Source organism: Thermothelomyces thermophilus, chromosome 1, assembly GCF_000226095.1.
Source record: "Thermothelomyces thermophilus ATCC 42464 chromosome 1, complete sequence".
NCBI lineage: Eukaryota > Fungi > Ascomycota > Sordariomycetes > Sordariales > Chaetomiaceae > Thermothelomyces > Thermothelomyces thermophilus.
In genome coordinates, this window is record NC_016472.1 from 3,165,849 (window position 1) to 3,193,234 (window position 27,386).

The following is a 27,386-nucleotide window of genomic DNA, read 5'->3' on the forward strand; positions in this document are numbered from 1 at the left end:
CGTCTAGAGCGACCGAGTTGAAGAATAAGCACGATGCCTACTAAGGTATTTATGCTGCACTCCATGTTCTGATTATGGGCGACTGCGACTTCCTAGCTCGGAATGCCCTTGGTATTGTGCTGCGCTTCCTGAATGGGGTGTTTGTGATGCCTTAGTATTGTTCCTGAAATACACGGCTGCGGAGCACCTGAAAGCACATCACTTTGGTGCTTGGAGTCTGGATTAGACCCTAACCCTTATGCTACAAACAGCAACTTGGTTTCCAGTTGATTAATCCGCCGGCAGCTTCATTTGGAAGGGAGGGGCGTGGGATGGCTCCTTACCGGAAGCCGGCCCGGGGATATCGGTCGGCGACCCCACAATTCCAAACTGGCGACACGGAAGGACACTCCCTTGAGGAAACGGGGCTTCATGGGGCAGATTCCGCCATTGAGGGCGATCATTTTAAAGCTCTGCACGCGGTGCGTGATGCCGCTCGCCAAACACGCCATAATTCAGCCGAAATAAACAAGATCGACATGCCGCTGCCTTGATAAGACGATCTGGAAAATGGGGGGATCTCGAGTGAATGGGGATATATCAAGGGGAGGGAACCTCCATCCTGGCGAAGAGTGAGAATGTGTTTGTGTCATCATCATCAGAAGACGAAACGGGCCCCGAGCCTGAAGGTACGGGATTAGTTCAAGTACAACAGAGGCGCCATGCACTCCACCACCACGCTCCTCAGCCTCCTCTCCGCAGCCGCGGCAGCCAACGGCGCCTCCCTGCCCCGGGACAGCGTGTGCGGCGCGGCCGCCGAGATCCAGTGCCCCATCGTCTTTGACGGCCGGGTCAGCGCCGACGCCCAGCCGACCGACTTCGACAGCGCCAGCACCTCCATCTTCAACCCGGACTACGTCAAGGGCAACAACCTCAAGTGGAGCGATATCCTGCAGTTCCCCGACGCCGGAACCACCCACTTCGACAACGAGACCCACAAGCCCTTCGAGGTCACCCTCAGCGACGAGAGCATTTTCCAGTCCCAGCAGGGCTTCCGCCGCGCCGGCCTGCAGTTCAACGGCGACACCAACAACGGCAGCCCCGGCTCCCAGGGCGTCAAGACCATCCACTTCAGTGTCAAGATCGACCCCCAGCGGGGCCTGAACCTGAGCCACGAGTATATCCTCGTCTGGCACGAAGCGGCTGATTGTATGTCGTACAAGGTCCCCCCCACCCCCAACAACTCCCCCCCTCCACAACACCCTTTATATTGTCCAAAAAGGAAAGAAAGAAAGAAATAAATAAATAAAAAGTAAGAAATAAAAAAAACTGACAAATCCTGCTTTCTTTTATGATTAGACTCGGCCAACCAGTTCAACTTCGAGACCGGCACCATTATCGGTCAGGAGGGTCTCCCAAAAGACACCTACAAGGTCCTTAACCGCAACAACCAGCAGATCTGGTCGACGCCCATCCTCGAGGACCAATGGCAGAACTTTGCCATCACTCTCGACTTCAACCAGAAGTAAGTCTCGCCTTTACTTTATTTTCCCCTCCCCCTTTCCCGTTGGGTCTTGTCGGCGAAGAGAACATTCCGGGAGGACCCACTTTGCTCTAAAGAGCCAGCAACTGACAGGGGCCGCCGCCCTTCACCAGCACTCTCCAAGTGTACTACTCCGAGGCCGACGAACCCCTCGAGAGCGTCACCGACGTCGTGTCCAACAACAACGCGGGAGAGGGTCAGTACCAGATCGGCCTGCTCAAGAAGCCCACCGGCACCGACGACGTCGTCAACTCGGGATACCAGGAGAGCGGCATCGACGAGGGTCTCATCTACGGCAGCCTGTTCGTCGAGGACAGCGCCAACGGGTGTGTCTCGCTGTAAAGAGAAGGGGCCAGCCTCCTTTCTTCCATTCATCACTAGAGCGGTCAAGAGATATAGACTTGGTTGGCTTCCTTGGCTTCTGTATCGCGCGGACAAGAAGTCTTACTTTCTTCCAAAGACAAACAATCAACTGCCAGATGGCCATCTCTCTAAACATAGCTCATCCCCAGCCACCTATCTCTCTCCTCTGTGCATCTCTCATCGTCACGTTCCTGATATGGTTCCTTGCATTTTCTTGCTCCACCCCCCCCTTCTGCCCACAAGTTCCTCCCTTTTTCTTACAACAGGTTTCATAGAATCCCTGATGCTCCATCCAACCCCCTCAAACCCCAAAATGCTACCCTTGCTCGCCATCTCGATGTCCCGCTGAGGGACGGGCTCCAGCGCCTCGTCACGCGTGTGCCTGTCCACCTGCCACACCAACGTTGAAGTAGGCGCCCGTCTGCCTCCGTCCAAGCCGCAATGCCCTGTCAGCTACGAGGGGTCGACGTCGGCGCCCATCGTCCTTGTGAATCAGACCCGTTGCGGGCCCTGTCTTTTGGAGACCTCTGTCTGTGTGTTTGGGAACGGGGGAGGGTGGGTTTCGTGGGAGGGGGCGTAGCGAGAGACGTATACCGGTTACAGCCACTGGGAAGTAACGTATGAGCTTCGAAGCGCGTTACCACAGAGTCAAGGGAAACTATTGAGCAAATTGGAGCGGAGTTGGGTGGCGGCACCTCAACGAGCTCGGAAAAAAAACAAGGACGACGACGGGCTGACGTGATGAGCATTGTGATGGCGACGTTGAGGATGGTGACCATCGTGTCATTTCGATCTCCAGCGCTTCGTTTGTCACTCAGGTTGCTGGGTCTCAGTGACTTCATCCCCCATGATGCGATGAGTCGGTTTGCGTGTTCCTCGACTCTGGATTGGGAAGGAAGTTCAAGAGTGCGAGAAGCAGTTGATGGGTACCTGTATTGGCTGCAGGTCACCATTACGGTTATCCAAGCTGGACAGAGCTGAAGAGAATCAAGGATTGAGGTTTAGAGGGAATCACGTATGACCAAGAACCGCTGGTTATTTTGCGCCTTCCTTCAGCAAGAGGACTCTTTGAAGCACGCTCAGCTGCACCTGCTCTCCAGGTTTTTGGTAACTGCTTCCACTTCGAATTCACTCAGGCAGGGCAGCTACAAACCTTTTCAGAGCCTTATTAGCCCGTGCCAACAGAAGACACTTGCGAAGATAGGTTTCATCATCGCACGGAGACATCCCACCATACGTAAATCAGTGACATCGACGCTTTGATGTCCCGTAGAGAGGATATATCCGACACACTGCTCTCGTAAAGTCCGGTAACCTTCCGTGAAGAGCTATTAGGCACCCGCTTCTGGTGTAAAACTTAAACGACGTCTTTCAACGACAGAATATAGAACGCCATGCTGTATTTCGGTAGTTCCAGGTTCAGGGAGATGGCAGCAAAACACCCTAGTTACGTTAGGGCACCAACAAAGCCGAGCGTCCCAGGAGGAGGCGCCGAGCGAAGAGCAGCATCTCGGAGTGTCAGAATGATAGCCCTGCTTATAGTCCTTACTTCCGTGTTGGCTCATCTCTACAGACAGAGTTAGGCTCTAGGCCAGTGATACAGAGTCCTGTCCTAAGTATATCCACTAGTAGGCTGGTTTACGTTGGACTCGGCCGCCACCTACCTCATCTTGGGTCAAACCGGAGCTTGCAGGTGTTCTAAATTCGGACTTCCAGGCACGAGAAGCAACGAGGCGCGTCCGATGGATAGCTGCAGCGAACACGACACACTGAACTGCAGAACTCAACGGATGGCCATGCGACGGGGAAGATGCCATGTGTATGTACCCGATCGGGCGGGCTCAGGCATGAACAGCCCGCACGGCCACCGGCCTCCTCGTCGACATGCACTCGGTCGACGGTCGTCCCGCCCCGCTGCCGGCAAACGCTCTCCGCCTTTTCGATCTCGGATAGTTTGCAGATGCTGACTGGCACAGCTGCTGCAGCTCGATTCTGCGCAGAGCCTGCCGCCCCACCGCCAACGCAGCACTTGGCAGCTGGCAGCTCCCCTTCCCTGGACGCATCCTGGAAGCTAGAAAACCTGGGGTCTGCCCGCAGTTTTTCTTCCTTCTCTCCTCTTTTCTTCTTCTCTCTTCCCTCTTCAATTCTTTCCACGGCCTGTTTCTGGCCAGCTTGCGGTGGACGCCGGATCTGGAGAGCGGTGAGTTCAAGATTGAGTGGAGCCGGCTGCTCAGCGGGTCGGGCAATAAGGTACTCCGTACCCAGCCCCGAGTGCCCAAGGAACCGGGGTTCGGCAAACGACCGCGGCGCTGGGGTCTCCTTGTGGCCCGTTTCGGAGATCACCATTTCAGGGCCCTGGTCCCAAGAACGGCGTCTGCCACTTCCCTGTCGCAATCACGAAATTTTTCCTTCCAACACGCTGTGAAAAGGAAACCACGGAGCGGGCGTCGTCATCGACTACGCTTCGATTACGTCTCCCGACCAGGCAGCAGGTACGCAAAAGCCCAATTCAGCCAAGCTCCATTGGAAAACGCAGCCCAGTGGGTACTGCGCTGAAAACGCGCTACCCCTGAGTGGACCGCAAGGGCCACTTTATTTTTATTCGTGCCGAAAACTGAGACCCGCGTTTTTGCCAGATCTCGCAATCGAGAGCCAACAATACGACGCCGCGTAGACGCCTTCCTTCCGCCGCATCGCGCTTTGAAAAAACAGCGACGACACCAAGCTACTGCGACTGTCTCTGCAACAGATTTCCTTTGCGCATTCTGCCTCAATTTTCTTTGCTCCGTCAATACACCACTTCCCACAATGGCACGGATACAGATCCCGATAGACGTCTTGACGTCGCGCCTGAACCTCAACGAGCGCTTCAACAGCGTGCGCTCTGGGTCGCTTGCCAGCCGCTTCTCGAATATGCGGCCGCTGTCCGAGTTCTTTGACGTCAAGCGCGTCAGCAAGCCCGCCAACTTTGCCGAGATGCAGTCGCGCGTCAACTACAACCTCGGCCACTTCTCGAGCAACTACGCCGTCGTGTTCGCCATGCTCTGCATCTACGGCCTGCTTACCAACTTCTGGCTGCTCTTCGACATCATCTTTGTCGTCGTCGGCATGTTCATAATCGGAAAGCTCGAGGGTCGTGACCTCGAGTTCGGCCAGCAGCGCTTCTCGACGGTGCAGCTGTACACGGGTCTCTACGTCATCGCCATCCCGATCGCCCTGATCTCGGGCGTCTTCGGCACCATGATGTGGCTGATTGGCGCGAGCGGCGTGGTCATCCTCGGCCACGCCGCCCTCTTGGACAAGCCGATCGACGAGGCTTTTTCCGGGGAGGCGGTCTAGGTGGTCGGCCGCGAGCTCCCAAACCTGCGCCCCCATGGGGAAGACCATCGAGGCGCGAGAGGAGGACGTACGAGGCGCGCCACGGGGATGAGGAGGAGGAGGAGGAGGAGAGGTGGTGGGAGCTTGGCCAACGGGTTGTGGAGGAGGTGGATAGCCACGATGATTCGGAGACGCAGGGCGCCGGGCCGGCAACGAGGGCATTGGGCCATCGGTTTAGCAGTGATCCGCTTCGAGTTACGGGGTTAGCTCTGGGAAATAATAGGGACGGTAATTCTCGGTCGCGGAGGGGCTATGCACATCAGAACGAGGAGGATGACGAGACGACGGATGAGTCGGACGAGGATTCGGACGAGGAGGACGGTGTTCGGCTGCCCTTATTGGACCCGGAGGAGGAGGCGCTAGCCGACGCGGCGATGGCCCGGATCCGACGGGCCCAGGCCAAGGGCAAGCAGGACGTCAAGTTGACCAAGGAGGAGCTGGCTGCCTATCAGCGGCGGCTGCAGCGCATGGAGATGGAGGCGCGCAGACAACGGCGGGAGCAGCGGGTTGCGATTCCCATCTCGCAGCTCGATCCGAGTTTCCGGCAGAAGCGGCCGTCAGCGGAAGACGGTAGCCCTCCACCGCAGCAGCCCCCGCCTGAGCCGGGGGTGGAGCGACACGCAACCTATCCACCCATGGGCTACTTCCCGCCGCCCTCATCACGAAGCCGACCGCGCTCTGGAACGACATCATCAACAAGACCGCCGAGTCGCGCCGCCACGGACCGCGAGCAGAGTTCCTCGCCGTTCACGTATACCTATGTCCGCGCCGAGCAGCCTGCAACGGTTCACCAGCCGTCAGAAACGGATCCTTTCCAGTACATGACGGCAGGCACGCGCACGTCGTACCATGCTGCTGCTGCTGCTGCTGCTGCTCCTCCTCCTTCTGCTGCTGCTGCTTTGACCGTGCGGAACAGCATTGCGGAGGTTGACGACATCTACGCGAGCTATGGCTCCGGAGGTGGCGCCAGCCGCCGGCACAGTGGCGAGTCGTCGGACGACGTCGATGATCGTCCACGCGGAGCGAGGGTCGTCTCCGGAAGCAGCCGGTCTCGGCACAAAGACGGCGCTGATAGCCGGCGAGAACCGGCGCCGGAGCCGCGATCGTCTCGTGATCGAACGCCGCCGCCAGTAAAGAAATCATCCGCGGCCGTGTCCTCTCCGGTGGCGAAGCGCAAATCTATATCGGGCAGCACCAAGTCCGGGCGGAAGAAGGGGAAATAGTCGTTTGTTCGTCCTCGTCGTCGTCTCAATCCAACTCGTGAGAGTCTGCTGTGCAGAAATACCTAGTGGTCGAGTTCTACTATCCCTAATGATTGGTGGGAAGAGTGGCTGGCATTTTAATGATAGACTCGGATTGTGCTTAAAATAGACCCGTTTGTTTGGCCCGTAACATCGGCTCTCTTGATCACTGTGTGTGTCGCGAATTGAAGAGATAAGAGAAAGAAATTTGGTTAAATAGTCAAGCATACCCAACGCCCTTTATAGCAACTATGTTCCACCCACTACCCTACCTAAGACGTATCCAGTTTCCATCATCACTAGTCATCTCTCGTCATCATCGTCATCATCGTCATCGTCATCACCGATCATCATCATTCCGTTTTCGTCAGTCAGTCAAACACTTTGGCAATCCCCTTGAGCCCATCCCTCCACCCGTCGCCACCACCACTACCACCACCACGGCCCCTCTCGACGCTAGCCTTGGCCACGCCCCGGGGCCCGGAGGAGCCGCCGGCGCGGCTGACCATGCGGACGGCCTCGCCGACCAGGCCGAGCGAGTCGCCCGCGGCGCCGGCGCCGGCGGCCCGGGCGGCGACGCCGAGCATGCGCTCGAGAAAGGGGGGCAGGCGCAGGCCGAAGCGGGCCAGCAGCGCCGTCAGCGCGCCGCCCGTGATGAGCGGCATCAGCACCAGCATGAAGACCTTGACCGGGTGCCGCTTGGCGTAGTAGAGCAGGTCGCGGAGCAGACGCCGGAGCTTGCGCACCAGGCGGGCCGTGAAGCCCGGGCGGGGGGACCGTTTGTAGTACGAGGACGACGAGGTATGCGGGCGGCCTGTTAAAAAAAAAAAGGAGTTAGTTTAGTTGGCCAGTTGAGTTTACAGTTCACTTTGCCGTAGGGACTTACCAAAGTTGCTGAAGAACGTGCTTTTGGAAACGTTGGGGAGGCTGAAGAAGGAACGGGCGCCGTCGTCGTCGCCGTCGTCGTTGTCGTGGTCGTGGCGGCTGCGTCGGCGGCGGTGATGGTCGTTGCCGTAGCGCAAGTCCTCGTCGTCTTCGCCGGTGCCGAAGATGGAGGCGGCGACGCCTCTTAGGGTGTCGGCCACCCCGCCGTCGCCGCCCGCGCCTACCGCCGAGCGGGACGACCGGTGCCGCGGGCGGGAGCGCGAGCGCGAGCGCGACTTGCTGCGGTGATGGTGGTGCGAGTGGCGGCTGCTGCGGTGCGACTTGGACCGCTTGGAGTGCGAGGTCCGCGCCGAGAGGACCGACGCCGCGTCGTCGAGGATGCCCATCCTATGCTATGAAGGTTATTTTGTGATGCTGTTATGAAGGACGCGACGTCAGCTGCCTCGGAGCCCTTTGGAGGCTGTCGTTGAGCGCTGGGCCCAGAGGAATGGAAGGTCAGGGCTCGGTGGGTCGTGGCATGCGCTGGTTCGAGCGTACAAAATGTAGGTCCGTAGTTAGTTATTCGTACTTTGTAGCCTCGTAAAGCCAATTGATGCGCTCCAGGATCAGAATGACAACGCCACCGTTCCAAGAAAGAACAAAGACGGACAGGGCAAAGATACTTTCATGTCGATGCCCTCGACGAGGGGAGCCGGAAGGGGTTGGGAGGATTCCAGTCACCGCAGGAAATCCATGAGGCTGGGATCAGCTTTGCCCGCGGCTGGACCCCTGCTCGGTCAGGGGCGGTCCAAACGGAGGGCTGGGGTGGTGGGGGTTGCAATGGCGCAGGGATCAACTTTAAAAATGTCGGCTGACACCCTAACCCTAGTGTATACGCAGTAAGTTTTGGGACAGCTAAGGATTATCATTTTAGCACTGTAGATACTCTGTATTGCTCTCGCCCACAAGATTGAGGGTTGTTTTGCAATCCTACTCTAAGGGGGATGAGCGAGACCGAGGCCAGTACATTTCTCTAGGTTTTGCATTGAATCTCTGATGTCGAGCTGAGTTGTGCGAGATAAAGCATAATTCGTTGTCTGATAGGGAAGGAACTGTTGATCGATCGGGTTGTTTAGGAAACTGGAATCATGGTTCAATTGCGTTCGATGTAGTATCCAGAGCAGACTGGAAGAAATGTCAGAAAGGAAGGCTTGGACGTTCTCCTCGGTCGGCCATTCGGCCCTTATAGCCTACCATCCTGACCGTGGTTCCCTAACGGGAGCCGGTTCTCCGTTTTGGGTTCCGACACTTTGGCTTCGATTCCTGCTCTCATTGGAGTTGGACTCTTCTCTCCCAGCAACTGATTGCATACACGCATATAGACTTCTTCCGTTCTTGCCTTTCTTTGCCTTTGAGGTCCGGCTATGTGGAACCATGTTGTCACTCTACTACTATCTCTGCTCCTTGACCTCCTTGACAACACTGGGAGTCGACGCTGCTGTAAGTTACTGCTATCCTCAGATTATAGCGCTTTATTGTTTCCCCTCCCTTAAAATTCTGAGCGTATTACTCCTAATCAACACCGACTGCCCAATTGGACCTCCTGCTTGAAGGTGCAGGAAGAGCGTTCCTCGAATAGCTCATACGAGTTTGCTCGCATTAATAATGAGAGTTACTGGTACGGAGTACTTCCCGGTCGTAGTGTACTGTTCAACAAACCGGGATCCCCGCCTTTTTGTGGGGTTTCTTGTCGGTGGTCTGGAAGGCTGTGTGGTTCGGACTATTCAATGAACCCTACACTAGAAAAGGTAAGTCGGCCAAGCTGCCTTGTGTCCTTTCGGCTCTTATTAAGGACCCTGAACACTGGCGGGTATCACCGGGTATCCAGTTCCTGCCTGCTCAAGAGCGTTAACCTTTTGAAACAGCTTGATTCAACGGATAATTCTCCTCTCTCAAAGTAATTTTCTCCATGACTTCCTTCCCTTCCTTTTCTTCTATCTTGTTTTCCCTTTCGGCCTTTCGACCGCTCTTCTCTTGCCTTTTTCGTCCCCTTCAATGCCGGGCATCGTTTCATCTCTGCAACCGCAATGACCGCCGGTTCAACGGCTGGGCTTGGGAGTGCCGGCAGCTTGCCAAACTCGTCTGGAATGATCGACCCGATATTTTGTTTCGAGTTTATGCCTTGTTTAAGGCTGCCATAAGGTCCTTCGGCGCCTGGGACTCTGTGCGGAAAACCCTATACGACCTCATTATTTAATAAATCATGCTGTCACGCTCCCCGTCACGCTCACTGGCCGATTTTCTCTCCTGTATGGTACGTACATACATACATACGTTGCAAAGCTGTCAGCCAGTACCGACCAAAGCCAGTAGTGTTCCCCGTCACATGCTCACAGGCCCTGCGCTACTTAGCAGCGAACTGCGTACACAGTAGTACTTATGTTGAGCATCGCTGAGGTCACAGCTTCACCCACGCTCCAGCTGTCTCCGAACCTGGAAGTCGTGCTCGGCCTTGCTTCTTGGCTTCGACGCTAATACACTAAATCAAGAAACCAGGGGTCAACCCACCCCGCCAAAACCATCCCGGCAGCTCGCCTATCGAATTCCGAGCTAGCCCCCTGATGCACAAGGATTTTTTTTTTTTTTTTTTTTTTTTTTACCATTCTGTACCCCGTAGTACTCCGTAGTAGTATACGGAATACGGAGTACAGAACTTCGTCTATAACAGTACATATATCAGGTAACGTTTAGTTGTACGGATTCAACACATATCTTATCCTCACTACGCCGAACACTACCTCCCGGCCAAGGCTCGGGCACACAAACCCGACTGCAACTCTCCAGTGAACGGCACGCTACCATGCGGCCCAGACTGGTAAGCGTTAAAAAGGGGAGGGGGGGGGAGAGGACAAAAACTGTGACAAAAAGAGACGAATAAATTGGGCCGCTGCAGGAATAAAACGTGGCCCTCTCATGCTAAGAATAGGACCCCGGGGCCGGCCGCCACGTTCCATCCACGAGCCCTTGCCTGCTCTGCAGAGTCCCTTCCGGTGACCTCACTGACCTCCTCTCGGACGTGCCTGCCTAATTCACAACCATGCTCCCAAAGGACCCCCCAATCTGCTCGTCATCCCGCTCACTGCACCGCTGGCGGCGCCCCAGCTGACGAAACGCCCCGCGCTCCTCGCCCCTCGCCTCTCGCCCTGGTTGGGCCTCGACGCTGCCAACATGGTTTCCCTGTGCGCTCGCTCCCCTCGTCAGGCGCTCGTAGATCCAAACGGGAATGACATGAACATGACCAAGCCCACCATTGCCCGGCGGTCGGTAGCGTCGGATCGGCCTTAGCTCCTGCTTCCTGCTCTGCCCCGGGCCCCGCCGAGCCAACCAGTCCCGTCTGGAATTTCTTGTTGGGGAAGGTTTGGCACTTCCACCTCATTACATCTTGCTCTCCAGATGAGCAAGGGGGGCGCACTTCATTTCCATGCAAGCCCGCATTGCGCCGCCTGGGAACATCGGCCTTCTTGATGATATCCCACCCTTCCCCCCTTGGCTCATTTCCGATATGTTGCCCAACTCCGCTCTCTGGAACGGTCCTGCGCCGCGTGGAGTCTATCCTAGGCCTGAGCAACAGTGGTTTCTCCTCCTGCTTGATCTTGTCGAGCGACAAAATCGCTACACAGTAAAGTAAGTCGGCGCCAGCCCCAAAACCCTGCCCTCGTTCACTTCGTATTTGCTGAGCCATTCTGTCAGAACTCCCATGTTCTTTCTTCAACCACTGACCTACGAGCACATGACGCGAGACCACGCAGGGTGCTGCGTTCCGCTGTTTTGCTTTTATTTTAATTTCTTCTGCATTCCGTCTCTCTGACTGCACCTTTGGTCAGCTTAGTTTCTGCTGCTTATTCTCTGCTGAATCATCGACTTCGATCAGCCCTGCTATTAATAAGTTGTGTCTTCTTTGATACAGACTTGCCCAATACGCCAGCACCACGGAATAGTCTGACTTCGAACGCCCTAATCAAGGCTGCGAATTTTCCCTGGCGGTCAACGAGAGTTTGCCGGCATTTTCAGCTTCAGTCAGCTCCTTTTCTAAGGTGGCTTGTCGTTCAAGGCGGCTCAAATCGAAATGCGGAGGGGATCTTGAACGTGGGTCACTGAACCAGGAGGCTGGGCCGGATATATTTGGAGAGCCGGCATATCTCGGGAAGAAGAGCTATCTGGCTAAAGGCAGACCGGTTCGGCGACGGAACCCAGGAGTATATCTTGGCTGTGGGACTTGATCGTCGTGGAAGTGCACCTAGCCGGACAGGCCCGACAATGCACCATGGGCAGTCGACGCCCGGTTGCTGCTTGGCGCATGGCCCGGCCCGGTTCACCAAGTTCCAGCGGCTCCCCCCTGAGATCCGGAACATGATCTGGGAGTTTGCCCTGCCCGAGGCACGAGTATACGAGGTCCTGGACGCGCCCAACGCTAAGTGGCAGACCCCGCCTCACGAAGGGCTGATGTTCGCAGATGTACACCCGGAGCCTCCGCCGGCAATGGCAGCCGTGTGTCGAGAGAGCCGGTCCATGTTTATGCATCACTACAAACCCCTGACATTAGGAAAGACGACAAAATACGTCGACCTGTCGCGGGATGTCCTGCTCCTGGAATCATACCTCCTCATCAAGCGGCTGCACCGGACTCTGCACTTTATGAGTCAGATCCCGCTAGTACGGGACAGAATCACTCGGCTTGCCCTGGGAACGTCTTACGGCGTCTACCCAGGCATCTACCACCCCATGATGGATCGGAAGCCATACAGGAACAACATGGGCAAGCTGTTAGCATGTCTGGCCAAATTTCCGCGGCTCGAAACGCTCATCTTTGTCATCCACCAGGAATATCATCTTGAGTCTGCCCTTCGCTTTCCGGGAACGCTGACCCCAATGGCCCCGATGCCTGCGCCAACAAACGCGGCACTATATTCGGCATACGGAGTTGTGCCTGCAGCAACTCGCTGCCCGTCACCGCCCCTGATCAAAGACGAAATCAAGGCCGAGTCTTCTTCCCACTCAATCCCCGCATGCCCAACAACAGCAGCAGCAGCAGCAGCAATTACAGAAACCTCACCAGCCGGCCATCCCACGCCAGCTAGCAGCACCACCAGCTCACCCTTGCCACCGCCTCCGCTGCCGCTCCCGTTGGCACCAGCCCTCGAACGACAACCTCTGTCCCCTCCCTCCCCTCCCCAGCATCTACCTCTCCAGCGGCAGCAACACCCGCGACGACACCAGCTGCACGCAACTCTCGTGCCTTTTTCAAAATCTATACCGTCATCATCACCAGCAGCGGCAGCAGTACCATGCGCCAAGATGGGTGCTGAAGAGTTTATGTACTACAATATGAGGGGGCGCTGGGACGAGTTTGACGCGTACGAAGCCTACGTGGAACCAGATTCCCCGTCAACTTCGGCGACGTTTGCGGATGTGGCTGAGTATCGCGGGCGTTTGGGTTTTGCGGGGCGGGGTCATGATGAGCAGAGTGGTAGTGGTCGTGGTGGGAAGAGCCCTGGGAATGGTGGTTGCAAGTGGGGTTGCGCTGGCAACGGTGCTGGCAACCTGAGGGATGAGTGGCGCGACCCGTGGCCGACCAACAACGACTGGAAGTGGTTCAGACGCCGGTGGGTGCGGGCGATGATCGCGGCGTGCTCGCAGGCTGCGGATGCGGGTGCTCCAAGCTTTGGTCTGGACGGCACCCAGATGCCTAGGTGGAAGCTGAGGGGAGCGAGCCTGCTCTGGAGATATACTCGGGACGTCGTAGACGGTTAGTGAAGTTTCGGACTGTGCTTTGTTTGTGGCCTGTATCATCATCTCCAATGGGAAGCGCTGCCCTTTATTTACGGTGGGGGGCCAACAAGAACGGAGAAGGAGAAAAAGACGGTCGCTTAGATCTCGGTTTGTGGACGTGGGCGAAAGAAGAAAAGAAAAAGGTTATCATTCGTTCATAGATCAAAATAGCGTCGAGCTGAGTCGATGACTGCTACAGAGAACCTTCGTTTGCACGAAGATGACAATCAGCAACCAATAAAGAAGGGCATGGAGTGCTCGACCAACCTCAAATATCAGCTGCCGTGTCGACGAAAAAAACCAACCTGCCAAAGACAATCAATCCACAAGAACATGGTGACGTTCTCCCCCTCCCTCCTCCCCGCGATAATTAGCAGAGAGTGGTTCGTGCGACGGTGGCACTTGACGAAGGCGTGATCATACGCGCATATATGTTCTGTACCCCGTCACTAACGCTATGGAGGTTAGCTCCTACTAGCAGCGGTTCGTAGGTAGGTACTGTATATACAGGACGACACGGGTGCGCTGCCCGACAGGTATCATTCTGATTACATGGCTGAGAGGAAGGGCCGGGCCTTGATATCTAGACCAGTGGCCAACAGCGGAGCTGGGTTGCAGCGGCATTGCCAGCGGCGGGAGCACGAAATGCACCTCCTGCTGCATGATGGATTACACAGCAGGTATAGAGCAAGTCCTGATCCATCGCGGCAGGACTCGCGGTTGCCGCCTTCCGAATGCGGCAGTTTGACCACCTCGCGATAGGGCGCAGAAGATTGACGATGCAATCCCTGCTAGAGCCCTCCCCCGTAAACTGCGCCGTCGTCTGCTGCCCCGGGGGTCTTCGTCGGGTCCGTCAGGCGAAAACACGAGTGCGTGCCTCAGGGTCATCGGTATGGTAGGCACACACCTGCTTACGTATCTGTAGCAGGATGCAGCTTCCTCCGTGGCCCGTTGTCATTTCCGCGCCGTGTCGCCGCCCCACTGGGATTCTGTGACATCGCGCCAAGACGTCATCTGAAGGATTGTTGTCATTGGTCAATTGCTTGGTCAGATTCCTCCCCGAACTTTCGCTCCTAGTACGGAGCAGGAGCGGCGCCCTACGCCAGTCGTGCTGCCTGCCAGCTCCACGGCAACAGCGCGGGGGGAAAATACCAGGAATGGGAATTCAAGAGGAAATAAGATCAGAACAAGGGGACAACTTCGTACTTAAATCGGTTCAAGCTCAAGAGACGAGACGGTCCCGGAAACAATGCTGACGGCTACAGCCTACGTTTAGCAGTAAGATTGTTCGCAAAATAAAAGAGGTCAAACAAAACAAAAATGAGGGACGACGACCGCGGTGTCAAGGACGCCACTGAGCAGACGCCGCTCCTCGACGCCGCGGAAGCCGCCCCGATCAACGAGAGAGCCGAACATGTTCAGCACGACAGTGAGAACACCGATGGCGAGGACAAGCCGTTACCCGTGTGGCAGATCGTGGCCCTCTGCTACGCCCGCTGGGTCGAGCCCGTCGCCTTTTTCTCCATCTTCCCCTACATCAACCAGATGGCCAAGGAGAACGGCCGGCTCGCCGACGCCGACGTGGGCTTCTACAGCGGCCTGATCGAGTCGCTCTTCTCGTTCACCCAGATGCTCGTCATGATCCTGTGGGGCAGGGCCGCCGACCGCTTCGGCCGCAAGCCCGTCCTGGTCTTCTCCCTCATCGGCGTCTCGTGTGCCACGGCGCTCTTCGGCATGGCCAAGACAATCTCGCAGATGATCCTGTTCCGCTGCCTCGCCGGCGTCTTCGCCGGCACCATCGTCACCATCCGCACCATGATCTCGGAGCACAGCACCTCCAAGACGCAGGCCCGCGCCTTCTCCTGGTTCGCCTTCGCCGGCAACCTCGGTATCCTGTTCGGCCCCCTGATCGGGGGCTCCCTCGCCGACCCGGCCCGTCAGTACCCCGCCCTCTTCGGCAGCGTCCGCTTCTTCCACGACTACCCCTACGCCCTCTCGAGCTTGGCCGTGAGCGCCATCGGTTTCTCCGCCGTCGCCGTCACCGCCCTCTTCGCCGAAGAAACGCTCCCAAAGTCTCTTGCCGCCGCTGGCCGCCGCGGCGCGACCACCGAGGAATCCGCCGTTTCGAAGCCCGGCGCCCCCTCCATTTGGGACCTGCTCAAGTCCCCCGGCGTGCCTATCGTGCTCTACACGTATGGAGTGATTGCGCTGCTCGCACACTCCTACACGGCCATCGTTCCCGTCTTCTGGTTCACCCCCGTCCGTCTGGGCGGCTTTGGCTTCTCCCCGCTGCAGATCTCCCTCATGCTGGGCTTGACCGGCTTCTCCCGTATGTTCCACTGAACCCATCATCTGCTTTCATTTTTACCGTTCTTTGCTTTCTTCCTATTCTTCAGTTGTTACCCTACCCCCCCCCCCCCCGGCGGGGGAAATTCTCTCTGGGTTCGCTCCCCCGTGACGGCGCGCCAAATTTCCCATGTGGCACCCTCCGATATAACAATCAGGAAAGGAAAAGTCCGCTGACAGTGCTGGCTGGGCAGAGGCCGCCTGGATCCTGCTCGCCTTCCCGCCGCTGCAGCACCGCATCGGCACCAACGGCGTGCTGAGACTCTGCTCCGTCTGCTACCCCTTCTTCTTCGCCGTCTGTCCCATGCTCAACGTCCTCCTGCGCGCGGACACGGCCGCGTCCAGGACGGCGTTCTGGATCGTCGCCCCCGTCCTGCAAGGCTTCGGGTCCGGCATCAGCATGTCCTTCACGGCCATCCAGCTGTCCGTCAACGACGTCTCCCCGAGCCCCCTGACGCTGGGCACCCTTAACGCCGTCGCGCTGTCCATCACCAGCGGCTTGCGGGCCTTTTCGCCCGCCCTGTTTGCCGGCCTGTTTGCCGTCGGCGCGAGGACCCAGTTGCTGTGGGGGCATGCCATCTGGGTGCTGATGGTTGCGATGGCGCTCGTATTCACCGTCATCAGCCGGTTCCTGCCGGACTATGACGAGCTGAAGAGGCAGAGAGAGGCGGCTGCGGAGCGGGAGACGGTAAGCTAGACATGGCGCGGCATTCTACGCGCCACAACCGCCAAGCAAAAACAAGAAGCCTTGCGCCTCTCGGATGCCGGCTTGCCGACTGTCAGTTTCCCCGGGACTGGCTAGCTACGGGAGGAGAAGCACGTGGAGTGGCCTTCCCTCCCTCCCAAGCTAGTTCGGAGAAAACATGATGACCATGCATACGCCCTGGGCACGCGTGCATGAAACCCAAGTAAGGCTGTTGGCGCAGACAAAAAGGTAGAAGGCTCACTCCCGCCCGAAGGCTACAAAAGATGTCGAGTCCAGAATAGTTGCAGGCTCGTCCAAGCCTTATCTTCTGTTTGTGTCGAACCAACCAAGATGGGGAGTTCAGGCGGTACATCGTTAATCCACCGATTCCTCAGTCAAGCCCACACGTAGCCCCCATAGCTGAGGTGTCATGAATGCCTGGCTCCAACATCTAGCGAATAAAATATTCCAACAGCCTTCACAGTGATGACGCTGAAATTGGTTTGGTTGCGAACCCGCCGCCCTTTGTTCTGGCTATTCAGCATCTTTGCTATCAGGTGAACCTTCATCGCTGCGAACTGCAAAAGGGGGGAATGTGAAAAGGAGGTTCATATACACGCACAAAAGGGCAGGGGCGGTTAATGCGCAGGAGCATCTTCCCCCCTTTTCCTCAGCTGGTAAAGCACGTCGGGGATCTCCCTACCCCTTTGACGCTCCAGTGTCAAAGAAGCTCGAGTTGTATGTATATATATTTGAGCGTTTCTTCAAAAGATCGCGTTAATGAATCCCACCACAAACAAATTTCGTCAACATCAACAACAACAGCAACAGCAGCAAGGTATGCCATCTTTTTGTCGCCAGCAGGGCAGAGGCAAGGCCGTTGGGCCCGATTCATCTGCCGCGGCCGGCGCCTCTTCGGGCGGTCCGGGGGCTCCCGGCGCTGGCGGCGCCGTTTCGGACTCCTCACAGTCGGGTCGCAAGCGCAAGCGCAAGCGCGGCGAGGCCTCACTCTTGTAAGTTCTCGATCTACGTACTATTTTTTTCATGTTTAGTTTCCATCGATCGCAAAAAAAAAACCCAAAAAAACCAAAAAAAAAAAAAAAAAAGAACCACAAGAACAGACTGCTTGTAGTTTCGTCAAGCTGCGCAAGTCGCTCGCGCATCTCTCGAACTTCTCCCGTCGCTGACGAATAATTCTCTAACAAAACAACCTAGTGCCTACGTCAAGCGCGCGGTGCGCGACGTGCCGTGCCTGATGTGTGTCAAGTCGGCGCTTGCGGGTCGTTCCTCGGGCGAGTGCCGCAACCACTCGGGTCCCGGCAAGCGCTGTTACCACTGCGCCAAGGGTAGCCACAAGTGCCGAGAGGTGTATGTTCCCCCCTTCCCCCTCCCCCCCAAATCCCTCATCCATAATACACTACGGAGGTATATACATAGATACGTTTTCATCGGATTGGAGCTGACTTGGTTGATTCTTCTCTTACGTCCCGCATCGTGCGTCTCCTCTGCCAAAGAACTTACCAAAGCTCTGGAGATTGATCCGAAACACTGGGTACACACATAGTTACATACATACCTGACCTTTATATATATATACACGCTGCAGCACAATGCTGACATACTTTGTCATAGAAGTCCAAGTCGTTGCGGATCATCCTCCGCAATGACCTAGAAAGGGCCGGCGTCGAAGATGACGACCAGCCGAGGGAGGACAACGAGGACGACAAGGAGCTCGCGAGCTTCACCAAGATTGGGCGCGCGGTGTTCGAGGTGATCACCGAGGTGGACGCCATCAGGAAAATGAGAACGAGACGCGCTGCTCTCGAGCAGCTTGGCTTGGCTGCCGCCGACGAGGGTGACGACGACGACGGACTCGACAATTGGCCCGGGCGTGACACCCAACGATACCCCAGCTGGTTGGTGAAAGAAGAAGCATGCTAGGTAATGATCTTTTCCTGTCGTTTCTGACACCTGTAACTCTTGAGCAACAGTCGCTCTTGTTGTATCAAGCGTCTCCCCAGACTTGAGTCGCAGAATAATCGGATACCATAGCGGTACGGGGTAATCGTTAAAAAGATCCGGATAGTTCGCCCCAGTTAGCAGCCAAGAATAATTTTCCCGACTCAGCACAGAACCGCAGTTGCCGACCGTGACCTGAAGCTCGATACCCTTTGGGGCTGGTGTGCGTGTACGGATTACTATAGGTAACTCATTGCGGATGTCATCGTAACCTTGGATCCCGGTCGAGTTGGGCCGGCGACAAAAACGGAAAGTACCGAGGTGGGAACGGACTTCGGAGGACTGTTCTTCCGGCAGAGCGCAAAATTTCCTGCCGCCTATAAATTCGGCACCAACCAGCGTCTGCATGCTCAGTTCTGATTCTTTTGTTTTGGTGTGCGGCAGTCCACATCTCTACTTGACCTTCCCCGGTTGCTTCGATTCCAGTCTCCTTTCTAGCAAAGGAGACTCCATGGTACTCGTTGTGTCAGTTGTGGACGAGAGCGATCATAATTGCAGGCCCGCTTTCGCGTCAGTCAGTCCATCGAGGAAAACCCCTTTAGGGGCTGGATGGTGGCGCGAAGGTTGGACATGACCACTAACTATCATTGTCTCTTATGCGAAGTTGAATCTGGCATCGCTGGTTTTAGCGGTTAGGGGGGCGGCGTGTAATTGGGGCTGGCCTCTTCCCTTGTCGTGAATCGGAGTTTCGCCTGTCCGTACTCCGTATACAAATCGGTTCATCAGCCATGATCTAGAGCTGTGACGACCGACGAACATCTATCATCATCACTTTACTGTCTTCGAACCACTGTGGCAATATGTCATTTGGTCTGTTCGGCGTGCGTTTGAATCGAGGCTGGCTAGAGTGTACCAGAAATCGGAAAGCGCTTCGTCCGCGCAATTCAGCATTCAACGGAAGCCTTCCTGGAATAACATCTATAATAACGTCCCGTATTCATGCCATAATCTGCCTTCTATGTGATCATAACTCATAACTTTCTCAAAGTCGCGCTCACAGGCAGGCGACCAACCCATATTTTTGCGACCAACCCACCTTACTCGCCAGGCTCGTCACCAATCTTCTCGAGCTTGCCCATCTCCCGCTTCTCACCCGTCTCCCCAATCAACCTCACCCTGTCCAACCTGGTCTTCTCCCCATCACCGTCGCCATCCACGACGAACAAGACGAGGCTGGTGATGTTTTGGAACTTGACAAAGCGCAGAGGGATATTCGCCGTGCCCTCGGCATTCCAATCTTGCTCCGAGAGCTCGAACTCCTGAGTCGCGCTGAGATCTTCCGCCTCGTCGAAGCCCAGATTGTGCGGCTTGTTGGTGAAGAGCTTGATTCTCCGGGGCCTCAGCGGGACCTCTGCGTCGTCGTCATCGCTGGGAGGCAAGGACGTAAGCTAGAACAACAGGAAAAAAAAGTCAAGTCAGTCAGCATCCTGCGGTGCCAGCCCCCCGATTTCGCCCCTTCGGGGTCACCTACCTGAAGGGTATGCAGCTTCAGCATCGACTGGAAGGGCATGAAGAGCAGCAGCTGCTCGTCCGTGTCGCTCTCGACCCAGTCCTTGGCGCCGCCCTTCCCTTCCGACAGCGCGCTCGGCTTGGACGTGTCGAACAGCACCCGCACGTTCCCGGCGTCCGGGTCCACGTTGAGCAGCTCGCAGGACCGTAACTCGATCTGGTCCGTGATGTCGTTGTAACCGCGCGGCAGCGCGGCGCCCCGCCAGTTGGCCTCGCTGCTGCCGCTGCCGCTGCCGCTGCCGCCCGCCTCGCCGCCGCCGCTGGCCAGGTTCTGGACCTCCTCGCTGAGCTTGTTGACAACGGACTGCAGCTTTATGGGGTCCGCGCCCTGGACTCGGTCGGCAACCTTGCCATTGCGGAAGATGATGAAGGTGGGGATCGTCGTCACCCTGTAGGCCTGCGCGACGTCCTTTTGCTGCTCCGTGTTGACCTTGGTAAAGGTCACCAGGTTCGGGCGTGACAAGGCATGGGAGAGCTGTTCAAATACGGCGGCGACCTGCTGGCTTGCGTTGGATGTGTCGGTGTAGACTGTTGGGGGGGAGCAGGCTGGTTAGCCGATGCTCTCCTGATTGCTTACACTTGACTGTACACTTGACTGGGGCCGACACCACCATGGCGGGGTAAAAAAAAGCAGGGAGGGCAATCGATGCTTGCGAGAGGTACTTACAGTTTGCCACTACGAGCTTAGAGCCCCGCAGAACATCGTTGAACTGCGACGGCGAGGAGATGTTGACCGTTTTCGACATGCTGGACGCGTTTGTTTCGAGAAACGTTGTCTGGCGCAAAGAAACTCCAAGCTCGGCCCCGCGAGAGCTCTCGGAACAAGGCTGCGCAGGTTAGTGTACCTGCTCTGGGGGGCAGGGAGAACAGGGCGGGGCACTCAGCCAAGCTGCGCTAGTACTATTTCGGCTAGCCTCAAACCCCAAGGAGCCAAGAACCACCTCGGGGTTATTTTCTCGTTCAGGAAATAACCAAACAACTCGGGCAATCAGAGCGAGGGGCGACCGACGGTGCCTTGTAAATTTGCTCAGTTGAGTGGTAAACCTAAGCACGATAAAGTTTTGCGTAAAAATTAGTTGCAAGTCCGTGTTTAGCTACTGAGATTTCCATTAAGGTTATGCTAACACGAGGAACCCGAAACCCCGTAGAAGAGTTGGGTTCTCCGGTATATATAATCTGAGGCACAGGCAGAGATTGTGCTAGATCCAGACATTGTTGATGATGCTTGGTCAGTTACCAATGGCATTACCGATAATTAGAGCTTTGTAGGTGCAAATGAGCAAACTGACATTCTGCAAAACTGACATTCTGCAAAACGTCTTCGCCCCATTTTTTCCGTGGAAACCTCGACGGTTACGAAAAAGCAAGCATCAAACGGCGACTGGGTGTGAAAGCAGTCTCTCCACTCCCTCCACGTCTCATCATCCCTTCATGAAAAGCTGCCCCTACGAACGAATTCGCTTTTCGAGGCCCGAAACAACAGGATCATTTAGTCTACGCTCATCCACCAGGTATGCCTTGAGCTCAGGCGGAGGACACAGTCTCCACGTCCGCTCCCACAGCTGCCTCTGCGCCTCCGAGCGAGGGCGACAGCGGAGAAAGCGTTGTCGCATGTGGTCTTCCGACTCCTCCCTGAAATACCACCACGTTTCCTTGCCCTTCCAGAAAGACGTCTGGATCCGGTACCTGTCCTCAATCGGCACCAGCACGGGGGCGAGCTGCAGCTCGCCGCAGGCCGGGTCCACGTTCTTCTCCAGGTCGGGAACGGGAACGAGGACATTGAGCACCTTGCCCAGCGGGTTCAGGTGCAAGAAGTAGAACACGCTCATCCCCGGGAAGATGTAGTCCACACTCGTCGCCAGGTTCTGAATTCCGTCGAAGATCATGTACAGAGGGTCCAAGTGCGGATTGCCGGCCCGGTCCCACTCGCCGTAGTACGTCTCGCGATGGACCCGAACGTGGAAAATGTCGCGCTCCAGGCTGACATTGTAGGGACGGCGGAGATGCAGGTGAGCGCCCCAGGCGGTCGGCCGCGACTTGCGGTACATGTGCTGGAACAGGCGGCAGGCCGTGGCGGTGACGTGCAAAGGGGGCGGGCGAAGAACGACCTTGGTCTGGCTGCTGACCTTGCCTTCCATGTCGTACACTCCGTCGTTCTTTGCTTTGGGGCCGTAAATGTCTATAACGATGAGCTGTTGCGGTTCGAAGAGGGCGTCGAGGATCTGAAGAACGGTCTCCAGCGGCAGGTCGGCCAAGCTAGCCCTGGTGCGGTCGGCAGTTCGGAGCCGGGGATACACCGTAGAAACGGTCGTATTCATCAGGACAATGCCCGGCAGTATGGTAGTTGTGGTTTCCATTTTGTAGTGAGGTAGATTGGTGAGTCGAGTGAATTGATAAGGTCTGAAGAACCGTACGGCCTGGAGCTTTGCGTAGGGCGATCAAGTGAACTTGTACGTGCCGAACAATTATTTCTTGCATTGCAAATGGGACCACCTCACCCAAGCTGGTGACCTTTTGCGGGGACGCGTAGGTCGCGGTTGCGTGTAAGGGCTCGTTTTGCGGGTCTAAATAATTCGGCCCAGGGGGTGTCTCCTCAAGGTGGCTCTTGAAAGTCGTACCAAAAAGGGGGCGGTTTTGCCAGCTGCAGTCGCAGAGACAGACGTGATATACGCGTAGGCACGTTATACGATCGATGTTAGGCCCTTCCAATGATCACCTGCGTGCTCGCGATGCAGTAGGCACTTACGACTGGTGTTTTCGTGGTTCTATCCCGGGGGAGGGCTCTCTGCTGACCTCTTCTGCTGCTCGATCAACGCAATGACTTCTCCCTATTTGTCTTTCTTTCTCGCGCGGGACTTTGGCGGCGCCGCCAGAGGGGCGGGCTCAGGTGGAAGCCGCGCAAATGTGGTAAACGATCTGCTTTCTCATGGAAGAATGTGTGTGTATGATGGAAGTTCGCGCAGGTACTCGATTCATGAAGCGAGGCCTTAGTCAAATACCCCACGATACAACCAGGAGACAGGACGTGAGAGAGAAATTGGCAAGAGGTCCGTGGTGAAAAAGAGAAGCGAAATGGGAGGGAGATAAAACCTAATTCGAGGGTAGGAAGTGGAAGAGAAACGGGTCCCGAAATCCCAGGCCAGAAAGGGACAGGGGAGATTGCCAGACCATCGCGGATGCGAGTCAAACATTGCTCGGTGCTGGGCTTGTAACCAATTCCAAGTCCATCAAGGCGCAGGTCTGAAGATGTGTGTAGGTGCCTGGCACTGCCTCAGTTGCAAGGCATTTTGTTAGGGCTCAGCTCCCACTAATAAGGCATCTCTCAATTCTGGAGGACTCGGTTTGGTTCTGCGCCAGTTCTCAGAGACCAGTATGACATGTTCTCATCTTGCTCTTCCAGTTCAAGCTCACGTCTCCAAAGACCCTCCTCCTTCTCTTGTTCGGGTTCCACTCCTGCACCTGGCTGCTCAGTGGAGGTAAGGGGACTATCTGTGCATGGTACTCGGGGTCGTAGGATGATGATTATTACATTAACACTACGCCAACTCCATCCTCGCTCCAACTCCTCTAACAGGTATCTGTGAAGCCGCCTGGTCTAACCCATCCATGCCGAGAGATGTGGATGCCCGATGTTCCCAGACCCTAATGCCACGATACGCCAGCCCTATGATCTGAACAAAACGGAAAACCAATAGCAAGACAATATTCCTCACTTCTGAGACTTTAGATTGCCCAACGCCGAGTTCCTTTCCCCATAGGAGATCCACAGTACATCGCGTTGACAAACGCAAAATTTCCCAATGGCCTCGCGCCTCCCAGCCGCTTATCAGCCCAGAGAGAGGAACACAAGAGAGGAACACGCGATAGTACCCCCTTCTATCGCTTTTCGTAAAACAGTGTTCAGATTGTCTGTGTCTCCGTCTCCCCTTGCGTTTCGATCCGCATCTCCGTCTGCAGGGCCGGCTCCGTCTCCGTCTCCGTCTCCGGCTCCGGTTCCGGCTGCGCGACCCACAGGCTGGTCAAGTGGCCGACGACCTCGGGATAGTAGCGGCCTTGCCAGCCGTTCTCGGTCGTCAGGATGCGGGCGCAGACCTTCTTGACCTGGTAGCGCACGGCGAGCCAGAGCTCCCTATCCTGATGCGGGGCGGCCACGACCTGGTTGCTCGGTATGTCGGACAGCACGAGCGTCTCGGGGGTGGCGAGCAGGGGCGGCGTGTGGGGCGGGCCCTTGGGGGCCAGGATATGCAGCGTCCGCAAGCTGGGGAAGAGGTGCCAGATGCGGACCATGGCGTCGTGTCGCGGGTGCTCGCCCAGATACCCCAGGTCGACGGCGACATTGCGCACCACGCGCTCGTCGAAGGCGTCGCCCTTGAGCACGCTGGACTCAAAGTCTGTCGGCCGGTTCGTGCGGGGAACCGGATCGTCCTTGCACAGGTAGAAGATGTCGCGATCGGGGTCGAGCCAATGGGGCTTGTTGCCAAACATCTTGAGCACCTTGCCCTTGAGGTAGATCTCCCGTGAGAGCTGGCAGGCGAGGCCGATGGCTCTGCCTGACGGGCTAGAGAATCTCAGCACATCGTTGGAGATCTCGACAAAAAAAATCTGGCGCTCCACAGCTGCCTCGAAAATGGCGACTTGGAGCTCGTATGGCAAGTTGGCGATACTGGGCTTGTTTAGGTTGGCCGGAGTCGTGCCAGGCGCATGTTTGCTGCTCATCGTACCGGAGATATGCAATCGGGGAACCGACAGGGGGGAGGAAGGCGACAATGTTGAAGTAGTGAGCGAAATAGCTTATACAAGTATTTGTCTTGTGCTAAAAAGTTCCGAAAATGTCGGAGTTCTGGTGGGGAGTTATGAGCGTGTGTGCATGTGTGTTGTGTGTGTGTGTGTGTGTGTGTGTGGTTGTGGTTGTCAAGTACTGAACACAGCGCTTTATAAGCAACGAGGAGCTGCAACCGAGTCGTTGATACGAGAACCTGGTGACTGATGACTTCTTCTCTGCCTATGCGAGGCTGGCGACCAAGTACGTATGGTTCAATGCAGTGCGTAGTGTGCAGTACGCAGCACTCCCGTCGGCCGATAACGGCCAAAAGCCAGGGCTTGTGAAAACGGACCCAGCGCTTGGTACCTTATCCGAGGCAAGTAGGCTGAGCCAGCCGACGTCCACCGGTGGACTAGCAAGATGGAGCAGGAATAGGAAGATTCGGATGTCTTAACAAGGGAAATAATTTAGGGGAAAAGAATTTTGACTTTGGAAATCGTGGATCTCAGACGGGGGCGGACGAGAACCACCTCACTGCAGGCAGTGACCCCACGGAGCGGTTAATAGCGTGGGGTGCATACGCCTAGACCACATCTTAACATCCCACGCCCCCGAGTCCGCTAGAAGTATCTCGCATAAGTACTGATTACATACCATAACTCGCAGATTCCTTCTCCTTCTCCTGTCTGTGCCATCCCATCCCATGTTGAAGCCATAATCCAAGGCCGGAAGTGGCAATAATTTTATCACTTGCCAATTAGACGAAACAATACTGTACGGATTACCTGTATATGGAAGGCGTTAAAAAGGGAGAGTTGCTGCCCCCACTCGAACCCTGCCACAACCTGGAGAGCCGCAGGTAATCCGAACAGGTCAAAAGCAAGGCTGCCCAAGGATGCACAACTACGTTGATAGAAGATGGTTCCAATAGATGGAAGATGGTTCCAATAGATGGAAGATGGTTCCAATTGATGGAAGAAAGTTGGTAAGTTGTAAATAGTTCAAAAGTGCGATGTCTCCTTCCTACGTTGGCTGGCCCTGTGGCTCTGTATAAGTAGAGGATAGGAACAAAGAACCCTCCGTTTGCCAGCCCGTTTGCCAGATCCACAGGGCTTATCTCGACAAACGCGTCCGCAGACAAACGAACTGTATCATACGTCATAGGTCAGGCATCGCATCTGACCACCAGAGAACGTGTACGGATTACTCCGTAAAGCCCATCCCAATGCTTTCGACTAACACATTGCACGCCGGGCGATGCGAACAATGGGATCAGCGTGTCTTCGAGCCCCCCTCCCTTTTTTTTTTAATTCGCGCTTTATATTTATTCGCTGACCCAGCCTGCTTGAATTTATCCTGTAGTTGATCCCATCTCCACTCAGAAGTAGTAATTACCGTCGTCAAGCACTCGCTCCTGAGATACCTGTATCTTGTTCTTGCTCGAGTCTCCTTTAGATATCACCTTTCGGTCTCGGCGTCACAGACGCTGCTCATGCCATCAGCATAACAGCTCCCTTGTTCATAGTGCACCTTTCTAGCCGCCAGATGCATTAGCAAGGCCTCCCACGCCGTCGACTTCACATTTCCGTCACCGTTGACCCTTTCTTGCAGTGTATCCCCGCGAGCACCGCTAGAAAAAGCGCCTCTACCTCGGCAACCCCCCGCAAACGGGCATCACCGAAGTCCGCCGCAAAGTGACCACCATCTTCCCACCACCACCTCCTCCTCCCCCGCCGCCGCCCGTCGTCATCCGCCGGCCAGTGACGCCGCCTCCTCCTCCTCCTGCGCCGCCACCAGTCACCGCCAGACCGCTACCAGCGCCAGCACCACCTCCTCCCCCTCCCCCAGCTGTCATTGAGCCGCCTACCTTACCGGACATGATCGACGTCATCGCGGTCGACGTCGACCCCTCCGAGACATGCAGCAGCCGTTCCTCGCGCAAGTCCCGCTCCCCCGGCGCACACCGGCGACGACGCTTTCGCTCCCGCTCCCGCTCCCGCTCCCGCTCCGAGTCTCGAGACCGCGACACCGAGGTCGTCATCGAGCGGGAGCGCTTCGTCCCCGTGCCCGTGCCGGTCCCGGTCCCGGTCCCGACCCGGAGGGAGCCGGAGCTGGAGACGTTCCGGTACGTGGAGGGCCTACCGCCCGCGCCGCGCGAGAAGAGGTGGACCAGTGGGTGGGCAGGGCGAGAGGCGAGCGAGGAGAGGGAACGGCAGATGATCACGGTGCGGTTGGAGGACCGGTGGAGGGAGCGGCGAGACGAGGAGGATGATAACGACTATGAGTGCCATGCCAGGGGAGCGTGCGGCCGTGGACATGGTAGGAGAAGCTATGATGCTGGTGGGTATGGCAGGGGCTGATTGTGTACGGGGGGATCTGAGGAGCTCGCTTCGGTGATTTGGGCGATGTCGCTTTTCCGAACTGGTATTCTTCTTCGTAGGAGGCATTAGATGGATCGAAAGTCGTCCAGGTTCCATATGATGTTAGGACGATATGTGTTACGAGGATACTATCTGGACAGTATAAAGGGTTGCAAGCTTTAGTAGACGGGTATCCATTGAGAAGTGATATCCAAGTGCTCCTCCTCATTTGTGCTTAACGGTGGTTGATGATAAGAAATCAAGAGAATGTCAGAACGGTTTGTCAGGCGATGAATTGGTATCGAGGAGGTTACGAGATGCACGCCTACAACTCTATTATTCGATAATCGGGACGAAATGCAGCACACGCAAGTTCCCCTTGAACTTGTGTGCTGCAATCACTAGATGCGGCCGACCCAACGCTAGAAGGCCCAAAGTCACTTTGATCTATCAATAAGTAGAGACCCTACTACTACAATACCCTACCCAACCCAGCTCGAACACTGAC

The 27,386-nt window shown here is 56.3% G+C and overlaps 12 protein-coding genes across 12 annotated transcripts; 7 read left to right on the forward strand and 5 right to left on the reverse strand.

Annotated features, from left to right (window-relative positions):
• Nucleotides 1–357: 357 nt before the first annotated feature.
• Nucleotides 358–2,057, forward strand: MYCTH_2295704 (uncharacterized protein). Its single transcript, XM_003659031.1, has 3 exons — nt 358–1,188; nt 1,339–1,504; nt 1,636–2,057. Exons 1-3 carry the CDS (start codon nt 702–704, stop codon nt 1,862–1,864), a joined length of 882 nt encoding a protein of 293 aa, XP_003659079.1. The 5' UTR covers nt 358–701; the 3' UTR covers nt 1,865–2,057.
• A 1,933-nt stretch (nt 2,058–3,990) lies between these two features.
• Nucleotides 3,991–5,431, forward strand: MYCTH_2295707 (uncharacterized protein). Its single transcript, XM_003659032.1, has 2 exons — nt 3,991–4,377; nt 4,522–5,431. The coding sequence occupies exon 2, from the start codon at nt 4,694–4,696 to the stop codon at nt 5,222–5,224; it is 531 nt and encodes a 176-aa protein (XP_003659080.1). The 5' UTR covers nt 3,991–4,377; nt 4,522–4,693; the 3' UTR covers nt 5,225–5,431.
• MYCTH_2295709 (uncharacterized protein) lies at nt 5,432–6,621 on the forward strand. The gene has a single exon (XM_003659033.1). The coding sequence runs from the start codon at nt 5,638–5,640 to the stop codon at nt 6,484–6,486; it is 849 nt and encodes a 282-aa protein (XP_003659081.1). The 5' UTR covers nt 5,432–5,637; the 3' UTR covers nt 6,487–6,621.
• Nucleotides 6,622–6,729: 108 nt separating this feature from the next.
• MYCTH_105966 (uncharacterized protein) lies at nt 6,730–8,804 on the reverse strand (the record flags this gene model as incomplete). The annotated part of the gene is made up of 3 exons (XM_003659034.1): nt 6,730–7,318; nt 7,391–7,776; nt 8,623–8,804. 3 exons carry the CDS (start codon nt 8,802–8,804, stop codon nt 6,876–6,878), a joined length of 1,011 nt encoding a protein of 336 aa, XP_003659082.1. The 3' UTR covers nt 6,730–6,875.
• Nucleotides 8,805–10,452: 1,648 nt separating this feature from the next.
• Nucleotides 10,453–11,110, reverse strand: MYCTH_2122709 (uncharacterized protein; the record flags this gene model as incomplete). Its single annotated transcript, XM_003659035.1, has 3 exons — nt 10,453–10,588; nt 10,677–11,040; nt 11,092–11,110. 3 exons carry the CDS (start codon nt 11,108–11,110, stop codon nt 10,453–10,455), a joined length of 519 nt encoding a protein of 172 aa, XP_003659083.1.
• Nucleotides 11,111–11,398: 288 nt separating this feature from the next.
• MYCTH_2295714 (uncharacterized protein) lies at nt 11,399–13,281 on the forward strand. The gene has a single exon (XM_003659036.1). The coding sequence runs from the start codon at nt 11,686–11,688 to the stop codon at nt 13,177–13,179; it is 1,494 nt and encodes a 497-aa protein (XP_003659084.1). The 5' UTR covers nt 11,399–11,685; the 3' UTR covers nt 13,180–13,281.
• Nucleotides 13,282–14,283: 1,002 nt separating this feature from the next.
• On the forward strand, nt 14,284–16,281 carry MYCTH_2295716 (uncharacterized protein). The gene is made up of 2 exons (XM_003659037.1): nt 14,284–15,526; nt 15,738–16,281. Exons 1-2 carry the CDS (start codon nt 14,518–14,520, stop codon nt 16,238–16,240), a joined length of 1,512 nt encoding a protein of 503 aa, XP_003659085.1. The 5' UTR covers nt 14,284–14,517; the 3' UTR covers nt 16,241–16,281.
• Nucleotides 16,282–17,008: 727 nt separating this feature from the next.
• Nucleotides 17,009–18,169, forward strand: MYCTH_91334 (uncharacterized protein; the record flags this gene model as incomplete). Its single annotated transcript, XM_003659038.1, has 4 exons — nt 17,009–17,241; nt 17,444–17,596; nt 17,666–17,780; nt 17,861–18,169. 4 exons carry the CDS (start codon nt 17,009–17,011, stop codon nt 18,167–18,169), a joined length of 810 nt encoding a protein of 269 aa, XP_003659086.1.
• Nucleotides 18,170–19,110: 941 nt separating this feature from the next.
• On the reverse strand, nt 19,111–20,576 carry MYCTH_2075498 (uncharacterized protein). Its single transcript, XM_003659039.1, has 3 exons — nt 20,424–20,576; nt 19,719–20,284; nt 19,111–19,635 (listed from the first exon to the last, which is right to left on the reverse strand). The coding sequence occupies exons 1-3, from the start codon at nt 20,500–20,502 to the stop codon at nt 19,285–19,287; spliced, it is 996 nt and encodes a 331-aa protein (XP_003659087.1). The 5' UTR covers nt 20,503–20,576; the 3' UTR covers nt 19,111–19,284.
• Nucleotides 20,577–21,201: 625 nt separating this feature from the next.
• Nucleotides 21,202–22,113, reverse strand: MYCTH_2122713 (uncharacterized protein; the record flags this gene model as incomplete). The annotated part of the gene is made up of 1 exon (XM_003659040.1): nt 21,202–22,113. The coding sequence occupies one exon, from the start codon at nt 22,111–22,113 to the stop codon at nt 21,202–21,204; it is 912 nt and encodes a 303-aa protein (XP_003659088.1).
• Nucleotides 22,114–23,498: 1,385 nt separating this feature from the next.
• Nucleotides 23,499–24,760, reverse strand: MYCTH_2295718 (uncharacterized protein). The gene has a single exon (XM_003659041.1). The coding sequence runs from the start codon at nt 24,470–24,472 to the stop codon at nt 23,657–23,659; it is 816 nt and encodes a 271-aa protein (XP_003659089.1). The 5' UTR covers nt 24,473–24,760; the 3' UTR covers nt 23,499–23,656.
• A 1,500-nt stretch (nt 24,761–26,260) lies between these two features.
• MYCTH_2313555 (uncharacterized protein) lies at nt 26,261–27,059 on the forward strand. Its single transcript, XM_003659042.1, has one exon. The coding sequence runs from the start codon at nt 26,396–26,398 to the stop codon at nt 26,876–26,878; it is 483 nt and encodes a 160-aa protein (XP_003659090.1). The 5' UTR covers nt 26,261–26,395; the 3' UTR covers nt 26,879–27,059.
• Nucleotides 27,060–27,386: the final 327 nt, after the last annotated feature.